Source organism: Anolis sagrei, chromosome 7, assembly GCF_037176765.1.
Source record: "Anolis sagrei isolate rAnoSag1 chromosome 7, rAnoSag1.mat, whole genome shotgun sequence".
NCBI lineage: Eukaryota > Metazoa > Chordata > Lepidosauria > Squamata > Dactyloidae > Anolis > Anolis sagrei.
Genome location: NC_090027.1, coordinates 39,989,956 through 40,010,311, shown reverse-complemented (window position 1 = coordinate 40,010,311; position 20,356 = coordinate 39,989,956). Strand labels below are relative to the sequence as shown.

The 20,356-nt window shown below is 45.8% G+C and overlaps 1 protein-coding gene across 1 annotated transcript in view; it reads right to left on the bottom strand.

Annotated features, from left to right (window-relative positions):
* Positions 1 to 16,482, bottom strand: part of LAYN (layilin) — a 26,546-nt gene extending 10,064 nt beyond the window's left edge. The window contains exons 1-3 of the mRNA XM_060787599.2: positions 16,276 to 16,482; positions 2,353 to 2,647; positions 1 to 86 (exon numbers count right to left, since the gene is read on the bottom strand). The exon at positions 1 to 86 is cut by the window's left edge and continues 72 nt beyond it. Coding sequence (XP_060643582.2) covers positions 1 to 86; positions 2,353 to 2,647; positions 16,276 to 16,405 — 511 coding nt within the window. The 5' untranslated portion in view covers positions 16,406 to 16,482. The remainder of the gene's footprint in view (positions 87 to 2,352; positions 2,648 to 16,275) is intronic.
* Positions 16,483 to 20,356: the final 3,874 nt, after the last annotated feature.

The following is a 20,356-nucleotide window of genomic DNA, read 5'->3' as shown; positions in this document are numbered from 1 at the left end:
CCCCATCGCCAGGAGGAGCCGAGGGCTGGTGGTACATCACCACGCAAATCTCGCTCCCACAGGATGGCTCGTCAGCATACCAGTTCCTGACAAAAGCAACGTGAGATGTTTGGTATCGTTTTCCTTCTTCCTTTGGCCATTTTGGACAGCCCTTCTCTTTAATGGCTTCTGCCTTTCTAAAATGGAGTCTGAGTCCTGAACAATCCCGGATCTGGTCATGTGGTCTGCAGCCTCTCCCACAACATAGAGATAAGGAAAAGCTGCATACCAATCCACACATATACAACACAGTTCGCAATCTGAATTGTATACATAACAAATAACTAGTGGAGGCTTGAAGAAGGTTGCTAGTGGTCTTTGGCAGAGAAGTCCTTTTAAAACTACAACTCCCATGATCCCATAGCACTGAACCATAGCAGTGGAAGTGGAGCCAATCTGTATGGATTCACCCAAAACAATAATTAATGCAACACATGTCTGATTGAGAGCCCATCCACATTGCAGAATTATAACAGTTTGATGCTACTTTAATAGCCATAGGTCCCCCTTCTATGAAATCCTGGGATTTGTAGTTCGTTCTGGCACCAGCATTCTCCAACATGAATCTCGATCTCATGATCCATCTGAACATGAGGAAGAACTTCCTGACTGTGAGAGCCGTTCAGCAGTGGAACTCTCTGCCCCGGAGTGTGGTGGAAGCTCCTTCTTTGGAAGCTTTTAAACAGAGGCTGGATGGCCATCTATCAGGGGTGATTTGAATGCAATATTCCTGCTTCTTGGCAGAATGGGGTTGGACTGGATGGCCCATGAGGTCTCTTCCAACTCTTTGATTCTATGACACTACAAATCCCAGGATTTCATAGGCTTGAGCTAGTAGAATCATAGAATCAAAGAGTTGGAAGAGACCTCATGGGCCATCCAGCCCAACCCTCTGCCAAGAAGCAGGAATATTGCATTCAAATCACCCCTGACAGATGGCCAGTAGGACCAACCCAACTGCGCCACCAAAGTGTGCCCAGTTTCTAAGGCCTCTTCTACACTGCTATAAAAATCCAGATTATATCTGCTTTGAACTGGATTATCTGGCAGTGTGGACTCGTATAATCCAGTTTAGCGTAGATAATGTGGATTATCTGATTTGATCATCTGGCAGTATAGAAGGGGCCTAAAAGATGTGCCATATCAAAACCTCAATCAGCAAGAAAAAGACAGCCTATCAGTGTTCTCATTTGATTTGATTTGCTACCTCCTTCATGCAAGTCAGGCTCCCACCTTGGTTTCATATATCGTGTGGGGTTCCTCAGGGGGCCATTCTCTCCCCTCTGTTATTCAACATCTATATGCAACCACTTGCTCAGCTGGTTCGAGGTTTTGGGCTGGAGTGTGACCAGTACTCTGAAGACACTCAGCTGGTGCTGAAGATGGAAGGCCGACCGGACTCTGTACTTGATTGTTTCCATCAGTGCCTCGAGGCCGTGACTGGATGGCTGCGTGCCAACAGGTTGAGGGTGAATCCGGCAAAGACGGAGATCCTATGGCTGGGTCGACCGGGCAGTGGGGACATCCAGCTGCCTACTCTGGGTGGCGAGGCGCTACGCCCATCATCGTTGGTCAAGAGTCTGGGAGTCCTTTTGGACCCTCGGCTGACGATGGAGGCCCAGGTCTCCGCCGTGAGCAGAACCGCCTTCTTTCTTTCACCTGTGGCAGGCTAGACGGCTGGCCCCCTACCTGTCCAGGGACGACCTCACTACAGTGATCCAGGCTACGGCCATCTCAAGACTGGACTACTGTAACACCCTCTACATTGGCCTTCCTCTGTGGGTGATCCGGAAGCTCAAAATGGTGCAAAACGCAGCTGCTCGGCTTCTTGCGGGAATTCCGATGAGATGCCACATCACCCCAATCTTACTACAGCTGCATTGGTTACCAATTGAGCACTCACCTTTAAGGCCTTGCATGGTCTGGGGCTGATGTACCCGAGGGACCGCCTCACCCCCTCCCAACCCCAGAGATCCCTCCGTTCTGAGGACCAAGATCTATTGGAAATTCCCAGTGTCAAGACCTTGCGTCTAACAGCAACCAGACGCAGAGCCTTCACAGCAGTGGCACCATCACTCCGGAATACTCTGCCACCTGAAGTCCGTGCCTTGCAGGACTTACCAGCTTTCTGCAGGGCATGTAAGACATACCTGTTTCGACGGGCTTTTAATGTTTGATATTGCTGTTTGTAAATTGTTTTAAATTGCTTTTAATTTTTTTTAGATTTTAGCCATTCTTGTAAGCCGCTCCGAGCCCCAGGGGAGTGGCGGCATAGAAGTTTAAATAATAAATAAATAAATAAAATATACGTACCGAAATGTGGCCAAACTCCCATCGGACCAGGAGTACAGCTCTGGACACTCAGTGCTGTTGTCGGGGTCCCGCTCCCTGGTGAGCCCAAGCCAGAAGTCCCCGTCCGAAGCTGAGACGCTGGCGATCATCTTCTCGATCAGGTTCTGCTCCGCCTGGGATTCAATGCTGAGCAGGTCCCCTCCGTCCCGGCGGCAGGCCTGGAGGGCAGCCTGGAAGCCCACCCTGCGTCCGGCATCGTGGAGGTAGATGACCTTGTAGCACGGCCGCTGAGTCCCTCCCCGGCAGATGGCCTGGCCTTTGGGCGAGAGGCACACATCCATTAACAGAGGGGCAATTGCACTGCAGAACTGAGACAATTGGGCATTGCTTGAAGCATCCATGCTTTGGATAACTGGGCACTGCACTTGTCCAGCACTCTTGGCTAAAAGGCTAAAGGCCTTGAAAAACTACAACAAACTTGATGCATTAACAAGTTTTTCTTTCTTTTTTTTTCCATGTCAGGAGCGACGTGAGAAACTGCAAGTTGCTTCTGGTGTGAGAGAATTGGCCATCTGCAAGGACGTGTGAAAAAGATCTTGGAGTCCTCGTGGACAACAAGTTAAACATGAGCCAACAACGTGATGTGGCGGCAAAAAAAGCCAATGGGATTTTGGCCTGCATCAAGAGGAGCATCGTGTCTAGGTCCAGGGAAGTCATGCTCCCCATGCTCTATTCCGCTTTGGTTAGACCACACCTGGAATATTGTGTCCAATTCTGGGCACCAAAATTCAAGAGAGATATTGACAAGCTGGAATGTGTCCAGAGGAGGGCAACTAAAATGATCAAGGGTCTGGAGAACAAGCCCTATGAGGAGCGGCTTAAGGAGCTGGGCATGTTTAGCCTGAAAAAGAGAAGGCTGAGAGGAGATATGATAGCCATGTATAAATATGTGAGAGGAAGCCACAGGGAGGAGGGAGCAAGCTTGTTTTCTGCTGCCCTGGAGACTAGGATGCAATGGAAGAATGGCTTCAAACTTCAAGAGAGGAGATTCCATCTGAACATGAGGAAGAACTTCCTGACTGTGAGAGCCGTTCAGCAGTGGAACTCTCTGCCCCGGAGTGTGGTGGAGGCTCCTTCTTTGGAAGCTTTTAAGCAGAGGCTGGATGGCCATCTGTCAGGGGTGATTTGAATGCAATATTCCTGCTTCTTGGCAGAATGGGGTTGGACTGGATGGCCCATGAGGTCTCTTCCAACTCTATGATTCTATGATTCTAAGGGGACATTGCCCGGATGTTTTGATATTTTACCACCCTTGAGGGAGGCTTCTCTCATGCCTCCGCATGTGGAGCTGGAGCTGAGAGAGGGAGCTCATCCTCGCTCTCCCCGGATTCGAACCTCCGACCTGTCGGTCTTCAGTCCTGCCGGCACAAGGGTTTAACCCATTGCACTATCAGGGGCTCCTATTAGCAAGTGGTGTCAAACTGCATCAATTCTACAGTGTAGATCAAGGGTCCTCAAACTTTTTAAACAGACGGCCAGGTCACAATCTCCCAAACTGTTGGAGGGCCAATTTATAATTTGGAAAAAACGTGAACGAATTCCTATGCACACTGCACATATCTTATTTGTAGTGCAAAAAGAATTACAATAATTAAAATGAAGAACGATTTTAACAAATATAAACTTATTAGTATTTCAATGGGAAGTGTGGGCCTGCTTTTGGCTGAAATAGAATTGTTGTTGTTGTTTGCTTCCAAGTCATTTCAGACTTAGGTTGACCCTGAGCGAGGGCCGGATAAATGACCTTGGAGGGCCGTATTCAGCCCGTGGGCCTTAGTTTGAGAACCCCTGGGGTAGATGTACCCAGGTGAGAAAATGTCTCCAAAAATCTCAGAGTTTGGAGATTCGCATAGCATTTCCAAAAATGTTTCTTGGGAACTCCTGGCATCACCAAGGACTTTTCCTTCCAATCAGAACCCAGCACTGTTGGAGATACATCTCTTTGGTTGTCTAACTAGAGGTCAGCTGTGACCATCAGTGCTGTGGAATTTGAAGAGGCACAAATGGAGGGCAGAAGGGAAAAACATGCCAAGAGGAAGGCACGTCAAGCAAACCCTGACTGGGATCGCCTTCCACCTGAAAACTGATATCTTCTCACTGCGGGAGAACATGCGGATCAAGAATAGGGCTCCACAGCCACCTACGTATCCACCACCAAGACACTACACTTGGAGGACCATCATCCTCAGGCTACAAGGGATCACCTAAGTAAGTAAATCTGTAAATAAAGTCTGTATTATCTTGGAAGGAACTAAGTTTGCTGCTTGATTCAACCAAGATCGAAAGAATGTTTGGGCCCAAACAAAATGAACCCATCTAATCACCTCTCAACAAAAGATTGCTCCAGGCACTGCCAGGCAATCAAATGCTAATCAAGGTGGTCAGTTGAAACATTCACACCTAGCTCCAGCAGACAAGAGTCCTTTGTCACACCTTGGTCATTCCACAGATATATAAACCTTTTTTCCTAGTTCCAACAGACCTCACTATTCCTGCTTGTCATAGATGCAGGCGAAACATCAGGAGAGAATGCCTCTAGAACATGGCCATATAGCCTGAAAAGACCTACAACAACCCAGTGATTCCGGCCATGAAAGCCTTCAACATACATTGAAATGAACCCAATTGCTGAAGCACATCAACACGTTGACTATAATGTCTGAATAATAGCTGGGTAGACTCATGCGACATTTCGGAAATCAATTTCCACCCTTTTAAGGCTCAGTAGAAATGGGTGGAAATCAATTTCCGAAATGTCACACGAGACTAGGTGTGACAAACGATCAGTGAGAGGGAAGGCAAAGGAAAGGAAATTAAAGGAAACCCAGCCCTACTTGAATACTTTGTTTATATCATCATACGGTGCAAATTCAATGTCTAGATTAGACCTTTGAATCCAGAGGGTTTATATATATGTTTGGCTCGCCATCGAGCAATTGATTCAATGGTCCCCTTCAGCTGAATTTATGGCATTGGGAATTGGGGCTCCTTGGAAATGGTAAACTGGGCATTCCTATATTTATTTGTGATGATGCTCCTCTCCGAATGGACACATTCCACCACAAAAGTCCCAGAAATGGATCCAAGAAATCTTAGGAAGAAGGTCAAGCCAAGGAGCAATGGTTCCTGCCTCTGAAACGCACTCAAGAACTTGGAAATGTTCCTTTTTGAAGACTGCAACTCTCAGTATTCCCCGGGCAATTGTTTTGTCCATATAGAAACCCAACAGCATCAGCTGCCACAGATGGAAGGACAAAAAAAGCCTGGCAGAGACAGAAAAGACGGAATCTGTCGCTCCGAGCCCTAAGGCAAGCCAAAAAGCTTTTTTGCAAAATGACGTTTGGATCTGCAAAATGTTCATCATCCCGGGTCCCTTTGGCCAGAAACCTGTTATTACAATATGATCTATAAGAGCCAAATGTCTGCATTGAATTGGAGCTTCTTCCCAAAGAAGGTCCAAGTTGGGTTGTTGTAGGTTTCCCGGGCTATATGGCCATGTTCTAGAGGCATTTTCTCCTGACGTTTCGCCTGCATCTATGGCAAGCATCCTCAGAGGTAGTGAGGTCTGTTGGAATTAGGACAATGGGTTTATATATCTGTGGAAAGATCAGGGTGGGACAAAGGACTTTTGTCTGCTGGAGCTAAGTGTGAATGTTTCAGCTGACCACCTTGATTAGCATTTGATGGCTTGGAAGTGCCTGGGGAATCTTTTTTTGAGAGGTGATTTGATGTGCCTGATTGTTTACTCTCTGTTGTTTTGCTGTTGTAATTTTAGAGTTTTTTAATACTGCTAGCCAGATTTTGTTCATTTTCATGGTTTCCTCCTTTCTGTTGAAATTGTCCATATGCTTCTTGTGGATTTCAATGGCTCCTCTGTGTAGCTTGACAGGGTGGTTGTGAGAGTGGTCCAGCATTTCTGTGTCCTCAAATAATATGCTGTGTCCAGGTTGGTTCATCAGGTGCTCTGCTATAGCTGACTTCTCTGGTTGGAGTCATTGAAATCCACAAGCATGTGGATAATTTCAACAGAAAGGAAGACACCTTGAAAATGAACAAAATCTGGCTACCAGTATTAAAAATCTCTAAAATTACAACAGCAAAACAACAGAGAGTAAACAATCAGGCACATCAAATCACCTCTCAAAGAGCAACTAGCAATGAAAGTACCAAAGCCTTGACATCTCCAGCCTATCCTCTGTTCGAATATCATTCAGCACGCTGCCGTCTTAAATCAAGGAACAGCTTCCTAAGCTCTACAGAGATACTTGCAGGAACAGCTCAGCAAGCAAGAGTCCAAAAGTGGCAGGCTAAAGCCCGGAACCTCAATCAGTAGCTGAAACTGAATGAGAAACTCCTTCCTGGGTGACCTAGAAGGCACTGAACAGGCTGCACTCTGGCGCCACAAGATGCAGAGCTAACTTTAGGAAATGGGCCTACAAAGTGGAGTCCACAACATGCAAGCATGGAGAAGAGCAAACAACAGACCACGTATTGTGATGTAGCCTGAGCCCTACCACATGCACAATGGAGGATCTTCTTATAGCAACACCAGAGGCACTCCAAGTGGCCAGCTTGTCGTCAAAGGGCATTTAGCATAATGCCAAGTTTTTAAACTTTGTGTTTTTAAATGCATTTTAACTGTACCCTCAACTTGCTTCTGACATGATAAATAAATACCCCAATGTAGTTCCCTTTCTCTCCCCATTTTCAAACACTGCACTAACTTTAAACTTGGGTTGTGAATTTAGTACTACGATGTATGCACACAAAGTAAAGGGGAGGCCTGTTCCGTCTTCCAGGAGCATGGTTTACATTGCCTTTTAGCTGCATGGGATAGCATTCTTTTGCATTTCCCCAGGGTTGCTGCAATCTCAGCTGCACCCTGAAAGTTAACAGCATCAGAGGCTGGAAAGCCAGCCTGCAGGCCTTTTTGCAGCTATTGGTTTAGAAAGTTTCTCTTTGGGTTTAGAGACCGCCCTTTTTCCTAGGGTTTGAGATCTCCATTTTGGAATCTTCCCTGCCTCCTTCAGTTTAGAGAAAAGGCCTCAGATGTGCTGTTAGGCCAGTCAGGGAGCTCTGAAAAAACCATTGTAAGTACAATTGAGTTATTTAGATAAAGAAACAGACAGAGAGACAGATAGGTAATTGAGTTATAGATAGATAGGCTTATTGAGTCTTAATTGATTTATAGATAGATAGGTATTGAGCTATTGAGATTTTGAGCTATTTAGTATAAAGGACTATTGAGATAGTTATTGAGGGCTATTGAGATAGTTATTGAACACTATTTGCTTCATCTCCAAAACTAACCTTAGGCTGGAATAGGGAAAGGATACGCTTTCTAAAAGATAGTAGCTCAGGGTTGGGGTAAAAAGATCTCAGGATTTTTTCTACCATTTGGAGGAAGACAACTCAGCGACTAGAGGAAAAAAGAAAGAAAGAACATCTCTATGGTTTCACCAACTGACTGTTTTGTTTGTAACTTTGACAAGCTGTGCCAAGTCTGCAAGGACTTTGAAGAAATATTCTGTTTTGGTGTTCAAAACCTGTAGTAGCCTCAGTTACTGGGAATCTCAAGATTTTAAGAGAGAATCCGCAGTTCGCCCAGATATAGAGAGAAGCACATCTTAGTTTTATTTTTATAGCGTCTAGGTGTGACGGCACATGGCCCAATCAGCAGACGGGGAAGACGTTCAGTATCTCCTTTTCCCGGCAATGCAAGAAAGGATATCTTCCAGTGCATAATTCAAGCACCTTCATACCCTCCTGTGGTTCCACTGATTGGAATGGCAGGGAAGTCTTATGAGCACAAAATGCTGAACGCAGCAAAACTGGGAAAGAATACGCAGCAAGTGCGAAGAGGTTCTTGTAAAGTTGGCACCAGCTGACTCTGCAGAAGATCTGACCAGCGCAAGACGAGGGAGACAGCTTTGGAGCCCTTAAAACCAATGATATTGCAAGAATGCAATGCAGAGCATGGCCGGCCGTGAGTTGAGGGTCCAACTTGTGATCTCATGCATCCACATTAGTATCCCCATAAATGCACGAAATCGAAGGTACTACCAAGTTGGATCCGGATTCAGCCATGCTTACTGCAGATCCTCTAAAGCGAATGTGATTGAATGAGTTATGGCTCCTACATTACAGTCTCATGCATTAAAGTATGAGACTCGTACATTAAAGACGTCTCTGCTAAGTAAGTCTAAGTATGGATCTAACCAAATTAGTGTCTGTGAACTATTGATTCCAAATGGATTAACCCTGAAACAGGGGTTGGAATCACACCGCTCTCTATCTGTTTTTGGACTGCATTGCTTAGCAGAGAAGAATGCTGGGCGTTGCAGTACAACATCGGGAAGGCCTCAGGATTCCTAACCATGTCTTGAATAGGTATGTCCACGTTACTACGTCATTGGTGGAGTTTAGAATACTCTTTGATTGTAGGTGAACTATAAATCCCAGCAACTACAACTCCTAAATGACAAAATCAATCCCCTCCCCGCAACCCCACCAGTATTCAAATTTGGGCGTATCCTGTCTTGCTGGACAGGACTCTGAAACCTGTGCCAAATCCCCTTTCGGTTTATGGTGAATTATCCATGAATGTTATAGTTTTCTTAGGCAAGAACTGAAATATAGTCTATACAGCAGGCATGGGCAAACTTGGGCCCCCCAGGTGTTTTGGACTTCAACTCCCACCATTCCTAACAGCCTCAGAAAAGGGACTGAGACTGCGGAGGGGGGAAATGAAAGGGATTGAGGCTGCTGAGGGGGCAAATGAGAGGGATTGAGGCTGCTGAGGGGGCAAAAGAAAGGAACTGAGGCTACAAAGGGGGAAAAGGAAAGGGACTGAGGCTGCCGAGGGGGAAAAAGAAAGGGAGTGAGGATGCCGAGGGGGAAAAAGAAAGGGAGTGAGGATGCCGAAGGGGAAAAGGAAAGGGACTGAGGCTGCCGAGGGGGAAAAAGAAAGGGACTGAGGCTGCCGAGGGGGAAAAAGAAAGGGAGTGAGGATGCCGAAGGGGAAAAGGAAAGGGACTGAGGCTGCCGAGAGGGGAAAAGGAAAGGACTGAGGCTGTTGAGGGGGGAAAGGAAAGGACTGAGGCTGTTGAGGGGGGAAAGGAAAGGACTGAGGCTGCCGAGGGGGGAAAGGAAAGGGACTGAGGCTGCCGAGGGGGGAAAGGAAAGGGACTGAGGCTGCCGAGGGGGAAAAGGAAAGGGACTGAGGATGCCGAGGGGGAAAAGGAAAGGGACTGAGGCTGCCGAGGGGGGAAAGGAAAGGGACTGAGGCTGCCGAGGGGGGAAAGGAAAGGGACTGAGGCTGCCAAGGGGAGAAAGGAAAGGGACTGAGGCTGCCGAGGGGGGAAAGGAAAGGGACTGAGGCTGCCGAGGGGGGAAAGGAAAGGGACTGAGGCTGCCGAGGGGGGAAAGGAAAGGGACTGAGGCTGCCGAGAGAGAAAAATGGAAGGGACAGAGGCTGCCAAGGGAGGAAAAGGAAAGGGACTGAGGCTGCCGAGAGGGGAAAGGAAAGAGACTGAGGCTGCCGAAGGGGAAAAAGAAAGGGAGTGAGGCTGCTGAGAGAGAAAAATGAAAGGGACTGAGGCTGCCGAGGAGGAAAAGGAAAGGGACTGAGACTGCGGAGGGGGGAAATGAAAGGGATTGAGGCTGCTGAGGGGGCAAATGAGAGGGATTGAGGCTGCTGAGGGGGCAAAAGAAAGGAACTGAGGCTACAAAGGGGGAAAAGGAAAGGGACTGAGGCTGCCGAGGGGGAAAAAGAAAGGGAGTGAGGATGCCGAGGGGGAAAAGGAAAGGGACTGAGGCTGCCGAGAGGGGAAAAGGAAAGGACTGAGGCTGTTGAGGGGGGAAAGGAAAGGACTGAGGCTGTTGAGGGGGGAAAGGAAAGGACTGAGGCTGCCGAGGGGGGAAAGGAAAGGGACTGAGGCTGCCGAGGGGGGAAAGGAAAGGGACTGAGGCTGCCGAGGGGGAAAAGGAAAGGGACTGAGGATGCCGAGGGGGAAAAGGAAAGGGACTGAGGCTGCCGAGGGGGGAAAGGAAAGGGACTGAGGCTGCCGAGGGGGGAAAGGAAAGGGACTGAGGCTGCCGAGGGGGGAAAGGAAAGGGACTGAGGCTGCCGAGAGAGAAAAATGGAAGGGACAGAGGCTGCCAAGGGAGGAAAAGGAAAGGGACTGAGGCTGCCGAGAGGGGAAAGGAAAGAGACTGAGGCTGCCGAAGGGGAAAAAGAAAGGGAGTGAGGCTGCTGAGAGAGAAAAATGAAAGGGACTGAGGCTGCCGAGGAGGAAAAGGAAAGGGACTGAGGCTGCTGAGAGGGAAAAGAAAGGGGCCTGAGGCTGTTATAAATGGTGGGAGTTGAAATCTAAAACATCTGGAGGGACCAAGTTTGCCCATGTCTGCTACGCAGCATTTGGTGTTTGTTGGCAGCCTTCCATCCAAGGGCTATCCAGAGCTAACCCTGCTTAGCGTCCAAGCTGAAACAGACCCTGGAAATGTGGCTCTCTGTTAAGAAGGCAGCCAGACATCTGACTCAAGTCAATGGAAGCCGTTCCACATCATTCCCTTTTCCTCCCAAAATTGAAAACAGGCTGCTGGGCTTGAAGGCTGGCGCCCAAGGAGCCCTGCCAAGGTCTAAGGTTGCCCAAGGGGGAAGAGTTCCATCTTTTTATCCTGTTGAGAAACTGGCAAACCTTCCTTTCCAACGTGCCAAGGACAACACAGCACCTGGCACGGCCTTGTGGCCTTTGGCCCCCTTCCCAATGTAGAATCGTACCCCGATGTTTTATTATTCCCCCTAAAAGTGTCCACGGACTGGAGACCTGGAAGGGGTCCCAGTTTCTCAGCTGCGTAAACACGCGCAGCACGGCTGCTTTCCACTTGGGTTTGTGCAGAAAGTCCTTCCCTTCCATCTCCAAAAACTGGATTGCCTCCTGCAGAAGTTTCTCCCCTTGGGCATCGTCATGCGCACTCCTTGCCGGACGGACGGACGGAGGGAGGTTTGGCATAGGGTTTAAGTCAGGATTAAAGAGCTCAACCATGCCGCAGCAGGAGATCCAAGTGCCAAAATGGGACGCTGTGCCTGGCAAGCGGTTCTGTCTCTTTTCTCCGCTCTCTCCGCTCTCCTGTCTTGATGGATTTGCATCTCTTTCCAAACAGGCTTTTGGTAAGTCTTTCCTTTGCAGAGGAAGAAGGAAGACTTACCAAAAGAAAACTCCCTTTGCAATGCTTATCTGCAGAAGGGGAAAATAATTGCACCCCACTCATACAAAGGTGCAAACTTTGGGCCAGAGTGAACGCCTTTCCCTTTTGATTCTGATCAAAACAAAACAGAAACTGTCAAATTTTTTCATGGCCGGAATCATTAGATTGTTGTGAGTTTTCTGGGCTGTCTGGCCCTGTCCCAGAAGCATTCTCTCCTGATGTTTCGCCTCCATCTATGGCAGGCATACTCAGAAGTTGAGAGGTCTGTTGGAAACTAGGCAAGTGGGGTTTATATACCTGTGGAATAATCCAATACGAATCAAGGTGGCCAACTGCAACCTTCACACTTGCCTAAGAAAACCCTATGAAATCCACACGATCCATAATAAGTCTTGAAGATACACCAAGACTCGGAGGCACCCAAACAGTAATAATAATAGTGGGTTGTTGTGAGTTTTCTAGGCTGTCTGGCCATGTTCCAGAAGCATTCTCTCCTGACGTTTCACCAACATCTATGGCAGGCATCCTCGGAGCTTGGAAACTAAGCAAGTGAGGTTTATATATCTGTGGAATAATGCCCAGGGTGGGAGAAAGAACTCTTGCCTGCTGGAGGCAAGTATGAATGTTGCAATTGGCCATCTTGATTAGCATTGAATGGCCTTGCAACTTCAAAGCCTGGCTGGTTGCTGCCTGGGTAGATCCTTTGTTGGGAGGTGCTAGCTGGCTTTGATTGATTCTTGCCTGGACATTCCTAGGATATATAAACCCCACTTGATTTGTTTCCAGCAGACCTCTCAACCTCTGAGGATGCCCGCTACAGATGTGGGTGAAACATCAGGAGAGAATGCTTCTGGAACATGGCCAGACAGCCCAGAAAACTCATAGCAACCCAGTGATTCCGGCCATGAAAGCCTTCGACAACACATCGTCCTCTTTGTGTTTGCTGGCACAGAGTTGCAAACACGCACCTTACAAACGACTCATAGTTAAGAACTGGGCTGAGACAACAGGAAGTGAGAGAAATCGATCGCTAGGAAGGAAGGGAAATCCACGCCTGGAAGAGTCAATATCATGAGGAAAAGGGGGAGTCCTTTTTGGGAGGTGTTTACTCTAAAATCAGGACAGTAAATAAAGATGAAAGGTAAAGGTTGTCCCCTGACATTAAGCCCAGTCATGTCTGACTCTGGAGTGTGCTGCTCATCTCCATTTCTAAGCCGAAGAGCCGGCGTTGTCCATAGACACCTCCAAGGTCATATGGCCAGCATGACTGCATGGAGAGCCATTACCTTCCCGTCAGAGTGGTACCTATTGATCTACTCACATTTGCTTGTTTTCGAACCGCGAATTTGGCAGAAGCTGGGGCTGACAGCGGAAGCTCATGCCGCTCCCCGGAATCGAACCTGCGACCTTTCGGTCAACAAGCAGTTCAGCGCTTTAACCCCCTTCGCCACCGGGGGCTCCAAATAAAGAGCGACTCATAAAAACGGGGATTCCAGACAGGAAACAATCAGGGCCAGCTAACACCTGTGGGCAACGGATTCAGTTTGACACCAATTTTAATTGCTGTTGCTTGAATTGCCATGCAGCCTCAAAGCCTGGCTGGTTGCTGCCCTTGGTAATCCTTTGTTGCGAGGTATTAGCTGGCCCTGGGCAGCAACCAGCCAGGCATCGAAGCTGCTGGTTGCTTTCTGCAACACGGCCAGACAGCCCAGAAAACTCACAGCAACACAGAGAGGACACTTCTAAGGAAGTCCTCTCTGGGTGAGTAGGCGTCTTGAAATGAAAAGAGAGTGCTTTGCAGAAAGGAAGAAGAGGAAGAAGAAAAGGGTTGTGGCAGCGCCTTGCCATTGCACAACGGGATTTTTCTCTGGGAGTTTTGAACTGACTTTTGGTCGGTAGATGTATGGCTTTTGCACGTCATTAGGAATTGACATTGCAAGCATCGGAAAGACCTGTTCTCTCCTAACATTTTGGGAAAACATAAGGCAAGGGGCTCAGTTTGCATATCTCAGGATTGCTTCATAAATTGAGGCACATTGCAATGCAGGAGTGGGCTTGCAATATCCATCAAGCTAAAATATAAACTGGTTAGTCCTTGAAAGTATCCTTTTTCATCCATTTTTAAGGGTGTTTCAATAGTAATAATAATAATAATAATAATAATAATAATAATAATAATAAAAATAATAATAGTGGTTTCCATGTAACAGAACACCAAAACATACAGAGTAAGCAAAACATAACCATAACATTATCAAAGCTATATATGTATGTATATATATATATATATATATATATATACACACACACACACACACACACACATACATACACACAACCAATCTTTCATGCAAAATTACTGATAATCAATGGGGAAAGGAGGCACACAGCGTAACAAAAACCTCAACACTTTGGATTTGGAGGATTCCAAAGAATATTTCGAGAAGGCAACCTGTTTGTAATACTTTTGGAGTGAGAAATGTATGAGTGTCCATATGGTTACAGAACCTCTGAAAGGAAGCTTGAGTATGTTTTCTCTCACGTCTCCCCCCTTTTTACATTGCATCTTCGCCTTCTAACTCTAGAATCCAAAGTTGGAAGGGACCCCAAGAGGCCATCTAGTCCACCCTCTTCGTGAGCCAGGAATGTGCACACTATCCCACCATCCCATCTTTGGTTTAAAGACCTCCAATGAGAGGAAGATCCCTTAAGCACCCATTCATGTTTGCAGGTTTCCTTCTGGGAAGTTCCTAGAAGGTGGAAGGGGCCCCAAGAGGACATCTAGTCCACCTCTTTGCCAGGTAGGAATGTAGACACCATCCCATCTTCGGTTGAAAGACCTCCAATGAGGGATGGACCCTTTAAGCATCAGTTCTTGCTTGAGCATTTCCATTTGGGAAGTTTATAGAAGGTGGAAGGGGTTCCAAGAGACCATCTAGTCCACCCTCTGTGCCAGGCAGGAATGCACACACCATCCCATCTTTGGTTTAAAGACTTCCAATGAGGGAGAGACCCTTTAAGCCTCCATTCCTGCTTGAAGGTTTCCATCTGGGAAGTTCCTAGAAGGTGGAAGGGACCCCAAGAGACCATCTAGTCCACCCTCTTCATCAGTCAGGAAGAAACACACCATCCCATCTTTGGTTGAATGACCCCCAATGAGGGAGAGGCCCCTTAAACATCAATTCTTGCTTGAGCATTTCCATTTGGGAAGCCCCTAGAAGGTTGAAGAGGTCCCAAGAGGCCATCTAGTCCACCCTCTTCATCTGGCAGGAATACACACACCATCCATCTTTGGTTTAAAGACCTCCAATGAGGGAGAGACCCCTTAGGCATCCATTCCTGCTTGAAGGTTTCCTTCTGGGAAGTTCCTAGAAGCTGAAAGGGAGCTCAAGAGGCCATCTAGCCCACCCTCTTTGCCAGGTAGGAATGTAGACAGCATCCCATCTTTGGTTTAAAGACCTCCAATGAGGGAGAGACTCCTTAAACATCCTTTCCTGGTTGAACATTTCCATCTGGGAAGTGCATAGAAGCTGGAAGGGGTCCCAAAAGGCCATCTAGTCCACCCTCCATCAGGCAGGAATGCACATACCACCCCATCTTTGGTTTAAAGACCTCCAATGAGGGAGAGACCCCTTAATCATCCATTCCTGCTTGAAAGTTTCCTTCTGGGAAGTTCTTAGAAGCTGGATGGGGCCCCAAGAGGCTATCTAGTCCACCCTCCACCAGGCAGGAATGCACACACCATCCCATCTTCAGTTTAAAGACCTCCAATGAGGGAGAGACCCCTTAAACATCCATTCTTGCTTGAAGGTTTCCTTCTGGGAAGTTCCTGAAAACTGGAAGGGGCCCCAAGAGGCCATCTAGAGACCATCTAATACACACTCTTTGCCAGTCAGGAAGAAACACACTATCCCATCTTTAGTTGAAAGACCTCCAATGAGTTACAGACCTTTTAAACATCCATTCCTGCTTTAAGTAAGGAAGGGAGGGACCCCTTAAGCATCCATTCCTGCTTGAACGTTTCCATCTGGGAAGTTCCTAGAAGCTGGAAGGGGTCCCAAGAGGCCATCTAGCCCACCCTCTTTGCCAGTCAGGAAGACACACAACATCCCATCTTTGGTTTGATGACCTCCAATGAGGGAGAGGCCCCTTAAGCATCTATTCCTGCTTGAAGGTTTCCATCTGGGAAGTTCCTGGAAACTGGAAGGGTCCCCAAGAGGCCATCTAGCCCACCCTCTTCATCAGTCAGGAAGAAACACGCCATCCCATCTTTGGTTGAAAGACCTCCCAATGAGGGAGGGACCCCTTAAACATCAATTCCTGCTTGAACATTTCCATCTAGAAGCTGGAAGGGACCCCAAGAGGCCATCTAGTCCACCCTCTTTGCCAGTCAGGAAGACACACACCATCCCATCTTTGGTTGAAAGGCTCCCAATGAGTTACAGACCCTTTAAACATCAATTCCTGCTTGAACATTTCCATTTGGGAAGTTCCTTGAAGCTGGAAGGGGCCCCAAGAGGCCACCTAGTCAGTCCTCTTGACAGATGTCCCTCCAGCTTGGGTGGAAAAGCCTCCCCATTGTTCAACCTTATTTGAAATCAAAGGGATGTACAAACACCAAGAAGGCCAGGGGTGTGCAGGACCCCCCCCCCCCTTTCTGCCTGGGACACTCACCACTGGGCAGGCGCATCTCTTGGGCTTCCCCTGGCAAAGCCTGGATGGGCAACAGGAGCCAGGAGAGGAAGAGCAGGGGCTGCAGGAGGGGCAGCAGAAGGGGTCTTCCTCCTTTGTGGGGTTCCTCCATCTCCAGCTGCAGAGAAGAGAGAAGTCCAGCAATGCCTCCACCGCCTGCCTCTCCAGACCCAAAGAGGAAAGAGGAGGAGGAGGAGGAGGATGCAGGCTCAGCTCCTCCTTCCCCAGCCAAGGGAAGGGAGAAAGGGAGGTGCATCTCCCTCTCTTTCCCTTTGCAACCAATGTGCTGCTGTTGCTCTCTCTCTCTGACTAAAAGTGTGCAGCTTTAATGCACTTTGGAAATAGTTAGATAGACACACATATAAACACACAACTATCTATCTATCTATCTATCTATCTATCTATCTATCTATACACATGCACACATAACCAAATATACAGGGTTAGTCAAAATGAATAGGCCAATTCGGGTACAATTAATTTTCTTATTGGCCTATTCATTTTGACTAACCCTGTATAAACATGTACACACACACATACATACACAATCATATATATATATATATACACACACACAAATATTTATACATACACACACATATACATACACACATATACACATAAATATATACATAAAAAGGTAAAGATAGTCCCCTGACATTAAGTCCAGTCATGTATATATACATACATAATCATATATATATATACACACACAAACACAAAACAACCATATATACACACATATACACACATATGTTGTTGTTGTTCATTCGTTCAGTCGTCTCCGACTCTTCGTGACCTCATGGACCAGCCCACGCCAGAGCTCCCTGTCGGCCGTCACCATCCCCAGCTCCTTCAAGGTCAATCCAGTCACTTCAAGGATGCCATCCATCCCATCTTGCCCTTGAATACACACATATACAAACACACATATACACAATCATACCCACACACACACATAACCAAATATATACGCACATATACATACACCTATATGCACATACATAAATACACACATATATAATCATATATATATATATATATATATATACACACAAAGACTTATACATATACACATACATAAATACATACATAATTATAAATATATATATACACAAACAATTATACATACACAGATATACACATGCACACATATACATAATCATATACATACACACAAACACACAACAACCATATATAAATACATATACACACATATACATACGCACATATACACAATCCTATATATATATACACACACACATAACCAAATATATACACACATATACATACGCGTATATGCACATACATAAATACACAAATATATAATCATATATATATATACACACAAACACTTATACATACACACATATACATGTACATAAATACATACACACATATACACAATTATATATATACACACAAACACACACAACCAAATATATATATATACACATACATACACACACATACATAAATACACACACATATACACAATCATATATATATACACACACATAACCAAATATATACACATACATATACATACACCCATATGCACATACATAAATACACACATATATAATCATATCTTTATATACACACGCACACATAACCAAATATATAAACATGTACACACACATATACACATACGTACACAATCATACACACACAATCAAATATTTATACATACACACACATATACATACACACATATACGCATAAATAAATACATACACAATCATATATATACACACACAAACACACAACAACCATATATAGATACATATACACACATATACACAATCATACACACACACACATAACCAAATATACACACACATATACATACACCAATATGCGCATACATAAATACACACATATATAATCATATATGTATATATATACACACACAAACACTTATACATACTCACATATACACATAAATACACACACACATACACAATCATATACATACACACAAACACACAACCATATATGTATATATATATATATAAGATTTAGTTGCTTGTGTATATGTATATATGTTTGTGTGTGTATATATATCATTGTGTATATGTGTGTGTATTTTATGTATGTGTATATGTGTATATTATATGATACACATACACACAATATATCTTAGCATTTCAAAGTGCACTAAAGCTTCACATTCTACACATATATTTATACATATGTAAGCACAAACATTTTCAAATTGCACAAAAACTGTACATCTTACGCATATATACATGGATATATATTTATATACAAAGTGCCACGAAGCTGCACATTTTACACACGCACACCAATAGATATTTCCACCGTTTTCAAAATGAGACAATGCTGCTTTATTTATATGCATATATACATAGGTATTTTCAAAGTGTGAGAAAGTCGTGCATGTTTGTAGACACACAAACACATACATTTAAAAGGACAGAAGTAAAGGAAACTTTGCAAGTTGTGCTTTTCTCCATTAAGGGTCCATTTATACGTTTTGCATTCATCCAAAGGCCTTGAGGTGCAAGAAAGCGGCATCTCCAGATGCAAGGAGATGTGGGCAAAAATAGGTGGATTTTTGCAGAGCTTCTGGATGCTGAGCTTGCATTTCCTGAACGGAGGGGCTTCCCGGCCAAGTTTCCGCTCATCCGAGGCCGTTTGGACACTCTCCGGAGCCGGGAGGACACAATGGGAACATATCCAAACCCATGATTGTTATTGCAGCCCCAGAGTTGGAAAATAAAGCAGCAGAATCCGCTTTGAAATGATGAGTTTCCAAAGTACTGGTTGTAGGTTGCGGGCTCCAAACGATGACTGTTTGTGGGAACTTTGTCCTTTCAATCAAAGCAGGTGCAATTGCTATTAATTCATTAATATACCACCTTTTGATCCATTAATATATTTCCCACCTGGCTATGGAAACCCACTGGCGGACTTTGGATGAACCACAAACTCTCCGCATAAGGTTGTGGGTGAACTACAACTCACATCATGCTAGGTTAACCCGATGAAACTCCATCAGTAGTTAAAGTTTGTCATGTTGGGCAAGTTTTCTCGCTAAATGCATCATCGGTGTACAGCTCCCACCATGGTGGGTCAGTGACCTCAAATCACTCCAGTAGGTTCAGTTGGTCATAGGGGTTCTGTGTGCCAAGTTTGGTCCAGATCTGTCATCGGTGATGGGCAGTGTCTCTGGATGCAAGTGAACTACAACTTCCAGAAGCGAAGGTCAGTTACCTCTAAACACCTCCAGTATGTTCAGTTGGTCATGGTGGTTCTGTGTGCCAAGTTAGATCCAGGACGATCATAGGTGGGGTCCAGAGTGCTCTTTGATTGCAGGTGAACTATAAATCCCAGTACCTAAAATGACTATAAATCAAGAATACCTCCCCAAACCCTTCCAGTATGTTCAGTTGGTCATGGGGGTTATGTGTGCCAAGTGAGGTCCAGGGCCATCATTGATGGGGTCCGGAGTGTTCTTTGATTGCAGGTGAACTATAAATACCAGTACCTGCAACAGCTATAAATCAAGATGAATTCCCCTCAAACCCTTCCAGTATGTTCAGTTGGTCATGGGGGTCTTGCGTACCAAATGTGGTCCAGGTCCATTGTCAGTGGGAGTCACAGTGCTCTGACTTGATGCAAGGTGAACTACAACTTCCATCATGTGGAATCAATCCCCCAGTCTCCTCCAGTCTGTTTAGTTGCCAATTAGTTCTGCTCTGTTTGTTGTGCAGACAGAGAAGAAAATAGTAGGAAAGGGTTAAGAGAGAGTCAATGGGTGGGATCATGCAAATTCCACACCAATGGAGAGAGTAAGAAACACCGGGATGTCTGTGGTTGCGAATTAGTTCTGCTCTGTTTGTTGTGCAGACAGAGTTGAAAAGAGTAGGAAAGGGATATGGGAGAGGCAGTGGGCGGGGTCATGCAAATTCCACACCAATGGAGAGAGTAAGGAACACTGGGATGTCGGTGGTTGCGAATTAATTCTGCTCTGTTTGTTGTGAAGACAGAGCTGAAAAGAGTAGGAAAGGGTTAAGGGAGAGCCAGTGGGCGGGAT